Below are 13,048 nucleotides of genomic sequence, written 5' to 3'. Positions count from 1 at the left end.
GTTCTTTGCTGATGGAAGAACTCAATAGGTAGAATAACTCAGCAAACAAGTCTTCAAATGCATTACACACTAGAGGCAGATTTCAGCATAAGAGCAGTTCTAAAAACAAAGCACGCAACTAATCTCGTGGAAAAAATGTGGAGTGTCATCATTGTGGCAAAAAAGAACACTGCAAAAGGGATTGCTTTCAACTGAAGAAAGAGAAGGGCAAAAACAAAAACAATGAAGCCAATAAGGCTGAAAACAAGGACAACCAGCCTGTCAAAAAGAGCAATGTGAAAATAGAAGAGGTTAAAGTAGTCACTCATGATAATGACAGTGATGGTGATGTACTTCTAGCTTCTTCTTTGGATGCACATGCATTGATTGTAGATTTTGAGGATGATATTCACACTTGGATACTTGATTCATGTGCATCTTTTCATATCACACCCCATCACGAGTGGTTCTTTGACTACAATGGTGTTGACAGCTGTACGTGGTATTGTCCACTTGGGGGATAACTATGCATGTAAAATTACAAGCATTGGCGGTGTGAAACTGGAATTTTAGCATGGCTTCGTGTTTGTTTTGCATAATATGAAACATGTACCTTAACTCAAGAAGAGTTTGATAAGCATAGGGCAACTAGATGATAAAGGCTATCACACCATCTTTGGGGATAGCAAATGGAAAATATGTAAGGACTCCCACATTGTTGCCAGGGGGTCCGAAAGTGATACTATGTATTCTTTGCATATCCAGTGTACGTGGCAGTCAATCTGGAATGAAAGTGCTCTCTCGTTTGGGTTATTTACTATCTTTGAGGTTTGCTGATTTTGAACAGTGTGATCATTGTATTTATGGTAAACATGCTCAAATGTCACACAAAAAATCTCTTTCTCTAAAGTCTTCACCCTTAGAGTTAGTACATTCAGATGTACGTCAAATGTTAGGATCATCTCTAGGGGGAAAGAAGTATTTTATTACCTTTGTTGATGATGCCACACGCAAAGTTTGCATTTATCAAATTCGTCAAAAAGACGAGGCCTTGGATAAATGTAAAAAGTTCTTGGCACTTGATGAAAATCAGACTAACAAGATGTTAAAATGCCTTTGCTTTAACAATGGTGGGGAATATGTGTCCAAAGCCTTTTAAGACTTTTGTGAAGCGTGGTCAGGCAAGCCACCTTTGTGTGCACACTTGAAAGTGTTTGGCTGCGAGGCATTTGTGTACATACACAAGGAAGACGTAGCAAACTTGAGCCAAAGTCCTGTAAATGTTATTTCCTAGGATATGGTGATGAAGGTGAAATGGGGTATAGATTATGGGATCGCGAGAAAAGAGAAGTAGTACGCAGCAATGATGTCATCTTCCGGGAAGATCGCATGCACAAACATCTTAAAAGAATAGAGGAGGTTCGAAGGGTTGTATTCTGGGAGGATGTACCAATTGGATAGCAAAGAATGCACTTTAGAAAGCAGCTTGTAAAAAATGTCCCTGAAAATGCAGGGAATGATGCTGTAAATGATCAGCAGGATCTTGCCCATGATGTCCCACAAATTCAGTAAGAACATGCCTAAACTAGTGATACAACAAGTTGTACGTGCAGAACAACAAGCTGTTAATGCAGATTTGCAGGTTGAACAACCAGTAAATATTGACCACTGGGTTCGTAGGTCGACCAGAGTGCAAAAACAGCCAAATAGATTTGTTCTTGGAGTAAACTATATGGCTGATCATGTCATGTTAACAGATTGTGGTGAATTGTTATGCTTCTAGGAAGCAAGTGACAGACAAGATAGTAAAAAATGGCAAAAAGCAATGCTATTAGAAATCGAATCTCGCATGAAGAATGGCACTTGGGATTTGGTACATTTACCAAAAGGACAATAAGTGCTATCTTGCAAATGGGTTTACAAAATGAAAGTCACTTTTGGTTCTTTGCCAAAGTACAAGGCACGCTTGGTTGCTAAAGAGTACAAGCAAGAACATGGAATTGATTTTGATGAAATCTTTTCTCCTGTAGTCAAAATGACTACTTTGCGAACCATCTTGGGCTTGGTTGCATCTGAGGACATGGAACTCATACAGATGTATGTAGAAACTGCATTCTTACACGGTGATCTGTACGAGGCAATCTATATGCAGTAGCCTAACGGTTTTGTTGCAAAGGGAAAAGAGCACATGGTATGTAAACTCACAAAAGTCTGTATGGGCTGAAGTAGGCACCACGAGAATGTTATCACAAATTTGATATATTCATGCAATCTTAGGGATTTCATTGTTCTCAAGTTGATCACTACTTATATATCAAGAAGGCAGTAGATGACAGCCTTTTTCTCTTGGTTTTATATGTGGACGACTTGCTAATTGCAGGCAAGGATGTTCATGCCTTGGACTCCTTGAAGCAGAGTCTACACAATAGCTCAAAGATTGATCAAAGGGTCTTCTTTATCTGTCATAGCAGGAGTATAATACGAAAGTTTTGCAGCGTTTCAATATGGGGGGGGGGGGGGGGGAAGCTATGAATGTACCATTGCCTCCATATGTAAAACTTAGTGCAAATGACAACCCTACATCAGATGATGGAAAGGTTGAAATGACCAAGGTACCCTATGCTTCAACAGTTGGTAGCTTGATGTATGCTATGGTTGCTACACGTCCTGACATTGCATTTGCGGTGGGAGTGGTTAGCAGATTCATGGCATATCTTGGCAAAAAGCACTGGGAAGCAATGAAGGGTATCATAAGATACATTAAGGGCACAAAGGACTTGTGTATCTGCTTTGGTAAGTAGAAGTCATTTGTTGTCGGTTTCACGGATGCAGACTATGATGGCCATCCTGATTGCAGGAAGTCTACTTTAGGATACGTGTTCATGTTCACAGGAGGAGCAGTCTCTTGGATATCTAGGATGCAAAAGTGTGTTGCATTGTCTACTACAGAGGCAGAATATGTGGCTGCCACAGAGGCATGCAAAGAAGCTTTATGGCTCTCACGTTTGGTGAGAGAGCTTGGGATTACAGAGGTTCCTATACTCCACTGTGATAGAGTGCTATCATGCTAGCACAGAATCCTGTCTTTCATGCAAAGACAAAGCACATACAGGTAAAGTATCACTTTATCAGGGATGTACTTAACAACAAAGGCATTGAGCTTGTCAAGGTACATACATATGATAGTCCTGTAGACCTTATGAAGGGTTTCCAGTGGAGCGATTTGCTCATTGTCGTCAGATGATGGGGGTTGGATAGTATATGTGTCTTTCAACTTTGTACATACATAGACTTAGTTGATTCTTTCCTCTACCTTCAGGCACGTTGCCTTTAGGTGGGAGATTGTTGGGAATAAAGGTTCATCGTGCCTTTTACCGTGTTCGTGTGTGAACGCACCCTTTCACTTATTGTACTTTATATATATTCAAAACCTAAAATGTGGTACACAAGTCTTTGTACCAAAAACATCAAGTCTCGTGCTCACTCTCTCACTCTACTGCTCTCAACTCTCTGCACCTTCACTCTTAGCTCAGGAACAGTCTTCACAACAGTCCTATTGCTTAGAAGCTTCTGCATGTATTCAGGGCTCTAATAAGAATAATCCTAGCCATACTTTGATCCTCATACTCCATCACCTTGCGGAGAGGCCCAAATTCCTCTAGGAAAAGGCAATGAAATCTCCCTTTCCTCTCAAACAATACAATATATCTGCAAATAAAGTGCTTCTTAGACACAACCTCTTGGTGTCATAATTGATAGATGCATGCATCCTCAAACATGTGTATATATGGCCCTACCTCAATTCTAAGCTAGTGTGATGGTGTTTGTATTTGTCCAATAGCACTACGTATTCCAAGGGAGAGATGGATGGTGTGACAACGATTCCCTCTATGGACGCATGTAAGAAATGACACTGATGTTATGCCATCTTCGTACTAGGGGGCTCCAAAGGGTGCGACTATGTATGATTTGTATCTATCTTGACAATATTTGGCCTAATAATTTTGTTTCACTCTATGAGTGAGATCTAAGTAGGGGCAATCCAAGCTGTATTGTAGTGGTAGTAGCGCATCCATTTTTAATAATGCCAATCATGGATGTCTATATATAGGGAGCTCCCATATTCTTTGTAAGAAAAGTTAGTGATTGAAATAATGCCTCCATGACCATAGATATTTCCGGATTTGACTCGGACAATTTTGATTCAGACGGGCCGAATGGCGGATTTGGACAGGATGATTCGGATGGGCCGAACGGCCCTTGGCCGAGGGCCGAATCTCGGGCGTGGATAAGGGCCGAATTTGAGACTCGGACGCGTAGCTCGGACGGGCCGAGGCCAGATGTGCCACGTGGCAAAAAGCTTTGACTTGGATGGCTGAGTGGGTTGACTCGGATAGTTGCCTCAGACAGGCCAAGGGCCAACTAGGGTTTGGCCGAGTGGGCCGAGTGACAAGGACCGAGGGCCGATTCTGGGACTCGGCCCAGGTGTTAGAGAGTGACATTCCTTGGACAAGCAGGTGCAGTTTTCAGTAGGCAGTCCACGTGGCAAGAGCGCAAGCAGCAGGGCAGATGACATGTGGCAGGTCAGCAAGGTGCAGGTGACACATGGCAGGCAGTCGGCCGCATTTAATGCCGCCGACCTGCATTATTTTTCGTGTTTTTCCCAGCCTGCCCTGATTTTAGCAGTCTCAATCAGTTGTTTTCACAGATTTCAGGCTGCAGACTGTGGAGACTGCTCTCGGGGCTGACGGCGACTAAGATCTTCAAGGTGGAGACATACGCTGATATTCTCTCTGCACCCGTGTATATTTCTGCATCCTTATACAGCATTCTTCATATCAAATGATCGAAGTAATCAATGTATCAAACGACCACAGCTTAGTTTGGGATTCCTGAAACTAAGCATATGCACAGTTTCACTGAAGTGCTCCAAGTGCCCCTTTATCCAACCTAGTAGTTGGTGCATCTTGCAATGAAATGCAGGTCCTATAAATGCGACTCCCAAATATACATAGGATCTAGCATACTCAACCACATCCTATTGGATAATGTGACCCCGATATATACATAGGATCTAGTGTACGCAACTACATCCCCTTTGATAGTAAATTGATGTCCCACTCGGATCACCCAAGCTTGTGTGGTATTAAATACCACCACCTTGGTTTTCTGAAGGTTCACTGCCAATCCTCTATCTATGCAAAACACTTGCAATGCATCCATGTGTCTCTACAAAACCTTGGGAGAGTGCATGATCGATACCACATCATCTGCATACAATAAGAATTAGATGGGTATCAATATGGTAGTTGAGCTTGCACCTGGTCCCCCTAATCTATCCACATGATCTAAGAGCTCATCAACATAAGCACCAAAGAGAGTAGGTGAAAGTGGGTATCCCTGCCTTACTCTGATGATATTGTCAATCATATTGGAGAGGCCTTTGGAAGTATGCACCCTCCTTGTCATTGACTCATCATACAAGTCATAAATCCCCCATTGTAGATCCTTTGGAGTGCCACCATCTTGTAGTTTTTGCATGAACCTGGCTTGGGGCATAGTGTCGAATGCTTTGCAGAAATTCGGAAAGCAACAAGGGTCAATATATGATCGAGCGTTGTGAACCCCCTCCTAAAGTGTGCTTGCCCCCATGCTCTATACCCATGTCTCTCTACCCATGTATTGACCTCATGCTCTAAAATGCAGCCATACATCCTGGCCAAGTAATGACTTATCATGATCATTCTGTAGTTTTTGGGTACCATAGGGTCCTCATTCTTAAAGAGTGGTACAATGGGATGCTCTGTCCAGCTTGCTAGACAGTCCTCACACATGACTCGATTAAAAATGTGCCTCAACAAAGGAGCAAGAGTTTCACATGCATGTATAAAATGTGCCCCAACCAGGCCATTGTGATCTTGTGCTTTTCTAGCTCACAATCTATGGATTGCCTCTATCACCATCCCTATAGTAAAGTATGAATTGCAAGATGGACGTGACCCTGCAGGGGAGACATAGGGGGATCAGCCTTCTATCACCATCCCTATAGTAAAGTATGAACTGCAAGATGGACGTGACCCTGCATGTATAAAATGTGCCCCAACCAGGCCATTGTGATCTTGTGCTTTTCTAGCTCGCAATCTATGGATTGCCTCTATCGCCATCCCTATAGTAAAGTATGAACTGCAAGATGGACGTGTCCCTGCAGGGGAGACATAGAGGGCTGGCCTTCTACCTCATATAGGTTCTTTTCAGAGTTGTACCTGCCTTGGTGCTGTGATTGGGGTACCTAGTTGCTTTTCTTGAAAAATCTCCCATGCCCTCTTGCTGTCTCACCCTAAAAACAGCTGGTATATCTCTACCTCTAGTACAGCCAAATACGCTTGTTTCTTTCTTCGCACTAGGCATCAAAAGATTAATTGAGCTTGCATGTGTAGTATCCCTAGTAGTTATCTCAGGCTTTAACTTTGTTTGTATCTCACAACACATCATCATCATACCAACTGTTTTGTGGGGCAGTATTTTGTGGTGGGGTGGAAGAAGCTACAGTATGAGGGAAGGCATGTGTCGCTGATGCATGCCAAATTTCTCCCAACTTTGTTATGATCTCATCTAGAGAGCAATATGGCCATAGTAAACGATCCATCAAATAATGCAGTTCTATATACATGAGCACTCTCTTGCAAAAACTGATATCTAGGGTATCTAGAAACTGGAGTGGCAAGTGAGCTCTTGGTGCAACCTTGTGCCGTTGTAAAACTCAAATATGTATGATCAGCTAGTAAACCAATATGTCTGCCTGAATGAGTAGAGTCAATGATATATGTCAACAAAGAGTGTGACACCATCAAATAGTCTATTGTATTCAATTACCCCTTGGGGTTCCAAAATGTGAGCTCTCCATTGCATTATGCTGTTAAAAATGACCATCTTGTGTGCACTCCCCAATGCGATGAAATGTGTGCCATACTTTGTTATCTCTCTAGTGTCCTCTAGAGCAATCTCTCAATACATGTTTGTGTCCTCTAGGGCAATCTCGCGATACATGGCATCGTGTGTTCCATACGTCATTGTCTGGGCAGAACCTGTGCATGCAGTAAAATCTCCGATGAGAGAGAGAGAGAGAGAGAGAGAGAGAGAGATTTTTTCCTGGATTACTGCAGGTTCATCGCATCCTCATTGATATTGTCTCGTCAGCTGCATCAGCCACTCCTGGACTTGGAAGGTTTCCTCCATTTAAGCGTGAGGTGAACATTTCCAGCATTTATCTTTTATTTGTGAGAGCTGTTTTGGTGGAAAAATCGTGATATTCGTAGCTTTTTTCCAGGTTGTTAGTATAGCCACTGCAGCTCTTGATGAATATCGTGCGGAATCAAAGAAGATGGTAGTTGCATTAGTGGACATGGAACGTGCATTCATACCGCCTCAACATTTCATTCGGCTTGTACAGCGCAGGTAGATGCTAGCTCAAAAGTTGAAAGCATGCATCTTTTGGCTTTTGCAGGGAGGCAGCATATACTCAAGTGTTGTAGTGTATAATGGGTCAAAACTAATTTTAAGACTTTGTTATCAGGTGCCAAATGCTTGAACATAGCCCATAGGACAGCACGTTTTCTATAATGATGAGAAGCAGTGTGTATGTTAAATACTGAGAAATACATATTGAGTTTGAATATGGAAGAGTAGAAGTTGGGGTTGCTTTCCAGCACATGATATTCATGCAGAATTTTTGCAACAGAATCTTCGTATTGCCTTGAACTACAGCAGAGAGGCCAACAATAATTCAACTTCTCTTTTAATCGTTGTTGATAATTGAAGAGTGATTCTACAGCAGAAACGAGTGTACAGTGGAGAACAATGCTAAATTCACTTTATAACCTTAGTCCATGTAATACAGGCTTGACAGGCAACGGAGGGAGGATGAACAGAAACAAAGAAGCTCCCGCAAAGCACAGGAATCTGAACAATCGCTACTTAACAGGGTTGGTGGTTCTATTGTATAAGTTAACTATCGTGTATCTTTGGTATTGCTCTGAAGAAACAATAAATCTACTAGCCCATAGAACTGAATTCTTCTGTGAGACATGTGTTTCTGGTCCAAGTCTTTTGTAATTGACCAGTTCTTGTGTTCAGTCAACTACGCCGCCACCCCAAACAGGTGGGAGCTTGAAGTCTATGAAGGATAAAGGATCATCAGATAAAGATGCAAAAGAGACCTCATCATTGCAGAGTGCAGGGCCTGCTGGGGAGCTCACTGCAGGTATACGATTGGATCTTGTGCAATGCAGCAAAACATCCATTTAGAATTCACTGGCTTAAAAAATGTGACTTTATTATAATATTGATGCCAAAAGTTGGCCCTCTTTAGTACCGTACAGCATATGCTGGCTCTTAGTACACAGTATCTGTCTTAGTACCGTTTGAGCCCAGGCAAAATATTTTTGCTATTCAGATTTTAGCAGGAGAAGTTAAGCACAGAATTTGGATTTGGGTTTTCTGTCTAGGAAGTTTATGGGTGTATTTTAATTGGTGGTGTAAGCAATGTGTTTAGAGTCTAGACAAGGAGTGCAATGTGTTATGGTTTTTCAGTAAGTGCTTCCTGGAGTTTCTAAGTTGATGAAAGGGTTTCATTGTCTTTTCCGGTTTGTTGGGACTCGTTTTTGTGTTATTGGGTAGGCACATACACAGGTTGAGGATGTTTTGCCTAGGATATGGCTAATGAATTAGCATCTTCTATTAGTTTTGTTCTAGATAGGTTGCTGAAACATTTCAAAATATTATGTGAAGGCTATTTGCTGAAGAGAAGCTCAAAGACCAATGGATGGAGCAAGCGGTGGTTTGTCCTGAATGAGAAGACAGGAAAGGTATCAAATTTTCATGCGACAGTCTCTTTGGTGAGTTGGTCACAGTCTCATCAAAATATCTGCTGTTTATTGGCACAGTTGGGTTACACAAAAAACTCAGACGAGAAGCTTTTCCGAGGTATTATCAACTTGGAGGTTAGTCATCCATGTTGTTTAACCTGATGAGTTGGTTCTGCTACAGTTGGCATCAGTAGAAATATGCATGTCACCTTAATTGGAGCTGTACCCTGCTAGCTATTGTTGGAGGTGTTATTGTTTAAATGTGAAAAAATGGGAATATGGAGGTGGTGTTATTGTTTGCACGAAACGTCTGATACTTGTTTTGAAGTGCTGGGGACAAGCATTGGCCTAAACTTGACATAATAACAGTCATCTCTAGCAATTGAACTTCATGTTCACAATTTGCATGCCAGGAATGTATTGTCGAAGAAGTTACAGACAAAGATGATGTAGATGAGGCACCACCTTCAAAGTCTAAAAGCTCAAAACGGGCAAACGGACCGGAGAAAGGCCCAAGCCTTGCTTTCAAGATTAGCAACAAAGTCTCATACAAGACAGTTGTGAAAGGTATGGTTTACATGTCAATTGATCATTAAGGCCTTGTGACCGAGCTACATGTCAAAGTTCTGGGTTGTGTTGCAGCACACCATGTGATCATTTTGAAGGCAGAAAACATGACTGAGAAAACAGAATGGATGAGCAAGCTGTCCTCCACTGCACAAGGCTCTAAAGGGGTTTCTTCTGCCAAGGGTCCAAATGAGACAAGTCCCACCATGAGAACCAGCCTGTCAGAGGGGTCTTTGGTAAGACTATTGTAAATCCTTCTATATGCTTCCAGCATTAAAGATGATTCTTATGCTGCACACATAAAGATTTTTGATATTTGATCTAAGGGTGTTCTTTACTGGAGCTTGTAATAAAAGGAAGCTGACATGTTGATGGTAGTGATTGCATACTTAGTCAAAAATAAAGTTCACTGCAGCTTCATGACACTGTTAAAAGAACCCTCCTCTGCTTTCAGTTAATACTTTGGTCTGTCACATTTTTCACAAACAGCTTTCTTCCTTGTCATCTGATTTCTGTTTTTGATTCTTAACTTCCTTGAGTTGGCATGTAAGGTGGTCCGTTTGAGAGGTTTTCTTTTCATGCACACTGGCAAAGAGGTTAGCTGTTGTTTTCGTTTGCAGAGTTGAATGCTGAAATGGCATTTTATCAGCTTTTGCCAATGCTAAAGATAGTTTTGCTCTTAGATCTAATAGACTCCAGGGTTAACTCCTTAATGGTTTTCTTTTTGTGCAAAGAGATTAGCTTTGGTTGTTGTTTGCATAGTTAATCACCGAAGAGGTCTTTCATTAGGTTTGCAGATGCTGAAGTTACTTTTTTTGGGGCATGTAATATACTCGAGGGTTAATTCATTGATTGCTTTCTTGTGGATTCATTATTAATCTGGGATTTGGCAAGTTGTTTTTTAATAACCAGGAACTGAGCATGGAGTCTGGCAGATCATGTGAAAGTTACACTGTCTATGTTGTGTCTGTCAAATATCCTAAAGTGACAACAAGATACTGGGTTGACAATAAACCTTTCCTCAGCTTAATAAAATCATATATTGCAGCTAATTCTAGCCCAGTACCTGTTTGATTCACGTGATGACTCATTGGCTGTGTTGAGACTGCAGCACAAATGTTGCACCTGCTTGATTAAGAAAACACACTTCCTAAGGCTGCTCCCAGTATGCTTCTTAAGGCCTTACCAGTTACAAACATACTTCTGAATACCGACATCGACACTTAATGTGAGGAAACTCTTTCTTAGGTCCGTCAAGAGTTTTCAAACTCTCCAGTTGATTCAATGCATCGATCTCCTGAATATCTGTTAACTCTGGAGCCTTTTATAAATCTCCATCAAGCTGCATCAAAAGCCATTCAGGGGAAGTCATTGCAACCAAATAAAGAATAAAATGCTAACCCCTTTTGAATAGGCCATTAGTCTGGAGTACTTTAGGTTGTGCAGACGTTACTCTTGAATGTGGTACCCAATGTTTTAACTTTTGACACACACTTTTCCAAGTGCAGGATACAAATTGAGATCAAGAATTATCAATGATTATAGTTTGTAACAATATGTTGCACAGAAAGTATATGACACATAAAATGGTACATTTTTTTGCACTTGGGAAACATATGATACAGAGATGGGAGCTATTTAATTCAAGAGGTTGAAGCATGCCATACTCAGCATTATGGAAAAGCTCGCATCATAGTGCAATAAGATAGCTTGAAAAACTGAGAAATTTATTCTCAATTGTAGGATTTGTGTTAGAGCTAATCCTGGCATGGGAACAGACACAAAAAAAAGCTTGATTTTTTGGGTTTCCTCACATTTTCAGGACACTGCTGTGAGGAGGCCAGTGGATCCGGATGAAGATCTAAGGCTTATGGCTCAAGAAGCCAGGGATTATGTGGAAGCTGTATTGAATAGTTTGGCAGCAAATGTGCCAAAGGTGATGATGCAAATACACTGCTGTTTGAAGTGGCAAGTCCATTGCAGTCCATTGCAAATTTTATGTAGAATTTTAGCTGTTCTTTTTCAAAATTCTAATGCCTTTAGTTTCTTCACAGGCTGTAGTCTTGTGTCAAGTTGAAAGAGCAAAGGATGCTATGCTGAATCAGCTGTATAGTTCCATCAGGTATATTTTGAGAGATTTATTTTAGGCTACAGATTAAAATAGATCTGACAATATTTTCAGGTGCAGAGAATGGCATGCAACTACATTTTAACTACTTTATTTGTTTGTTCAAAACAGTGCACAGTCCAATGAGAAGGTACAGGAGCTTCTGCAAGAAGACCAGGATGTCAAAAAACGGCGGGAGCGATACAGGAGGCAATCTTCACTACTATCCCGGCTTACTCGACAACTCAGTGTTCATGAAGCTCGGGCTGGCACTACTTCAGGATGGTCTGCAAATGGCAGTGAGTATTTACCATTTTAGTGATCCAATTGTGTAAGCAGTGATGATCCCAGCTGAGCAACATTATATTGGTTGATACTGTTAGTAGTGCCAACAAGCAGTGGCGGGGCGGCAAAGGAAGAGTGGCGTTCTGCTTTTGAAGAGGCTGGAGCTGATGGCTATCGAGGTTCTTTGGATCAAAATATTATTTCTGACAGATCAAATGGTGGACACAGCCGTCGCTTTAGTGATCCAGAACAGAATGGTGATGTAAGTTCAAGTAAAAGAACACCGTCACGTTTGCCACCTCCACCCCCATCTTCTGGTGGAGCTGGTGTGTACAGATATTAGTTTTGTTTTGTGATCAATGGTGCATTGGAATGATTAGCTGTTAGGCTGGGCTGACCTTTTCATGGAATGGAGCCCTGCAGACTTCAGTCCTGGTTTATCTGCATCTTGTAACCCTGACATATGCCGGCTGTAGCATGATTTTTTTGGCATTGAGGAACGATGGGCTCTATAACTTCCTGTGCTTGAAGGAAATTTTGAATGCCTGTAGGGGAGACTATTTTTCAAGGCCCTTAGAGCCAATCCCATTATTTTGTTCCTTGGATGCCTATAAAATGCTCTCATTATTATGATTTTTTATATTAGTGTAATACCACATTATGTCAATTTTGTAAAGGTGCAAAGGCTTATCTGAAAGTGGACATCTGCGTCTTTGTATGCATGAGACATCGCAATATTACATGTGACATTTTGCCACAATTCAAGGTAAGTTCAAGCTTTTAAATTCAGTTTGAAGTGCTAAATGTGGACATGTTGCCCCTGGTCTGTCCAACTAATTTTGAAGTAGAGATAAAAAAAGCCTTCTAAGGCTCCTAGTTTTGACAGGGCTAACATGGGCCTAGGCAAATTTGGTGGGATATGTGGCAATTTGGTCAGGATTTGGTTATGGCTGAAAAAAGCTCATAATTGCATATTGTTTAACAGAAGAGATGGAACTGTGTTTCCTGTGGCCTAGAGAGACTTCACAAACTTTTTTGCATCATGGTGGCAATTAGCTATGCTATGGTAACTTTTACCATGGATGGAACTGCGTTTTTTGGGCACAAAGACACTCCCATTTTTCCTGCATCATGATGGAGGATATAAGCTGACCTCAATTGGCTATTCTATAGTCCCATTGGCAATGGAATGCATCATTTTGTGTTTACTATTTGTGGCTAGTTGAGGTTTACTTGGTACTTGCTA

The 13,048-nt window shown here is 41.4% G+C and overlaps 1 protein-coding gene across 2 annotated transcripts in view; it reads left to right on the top strand.

Annotated features, from left to right (window-relative positions):
• The window catches only part of LOC148020196 (dynamin-2A-like), a 36,393-nt gene extending 23,836 nt beyond the window's left edge, over positions 1-12,557 (top strand). The window contains exons 11-22 of one of the 2 annotated variants that reach the window (XM_087700508.1): positions 7,143-7,226; positions 7,307-7,434; positions 7,877-7,961; positions 8,113-8,239; positions 8,767-8,843; positions 8,922-8,978; positions 9,257-9,410; positions 9,486-9,646; positions 11,233-11,346; positions 11,465-11,532; positions 11,650-11,816; positions 11,904-12,557. In XM_087700508.1, coding sequence (XP_087556634.1) covers positions 7,143-7,226; positions 7,307-7,434; positions 7,877-7,961; positions 8,113-8,239; positions 8,767-8,843; positions 8,922-8,978; positions 9,257-9,410; positions 9,486-9,646; positions 11,233-11,346; positions 11,465-11,532; positions 11,650-11,816; positions 11,904-12,145 — 1,464 coding nt within the window. In that variant the 3' untranslated portion in view covers positions 12,146-12,557. Of the gene's footprint in view, positions 1-7,142; positions 7,227-7,306; positions 7,435-7,876; positions 7,962-8,112; positions 8,240-8,766; positions 8,844-8,921; positions 8,979-9,256; positions 9,411-9,485; positions 9,647-11,232; positions 11,347-11,464; positions 11,533-11,649; positions 11,817-11,900 lie in introns of both variants that reach the window. The other variant, XM_087700507.1, reaches the window with a different exon arrangement.
• Positions 12,558-13,048: the final 491 nt, after the last annotated feature.

This window comes from Lygodium microphyllum, chromosome 19 (assembly GCF_053477565.2).
Source record: "Lygodium microphyllum isolate KBCC chromosome 19, Lygodium_microphyllum_v1.1.10, whole genome shotgun sequence".
Classification (NCBI taxonomy): domain Eukaryota; kingdom Viridiplantae; phylum Streptophyta; class Polypodiopsida; order Schizaeales; family Lygodiaceae; genus Lygodium; species Lygodium microphyllum.
The sequence above is the reverse complement of the archived record's forward strand: the minus strand, read 5'-3'. Positions and strand labels throughout refer to the sequence as shown.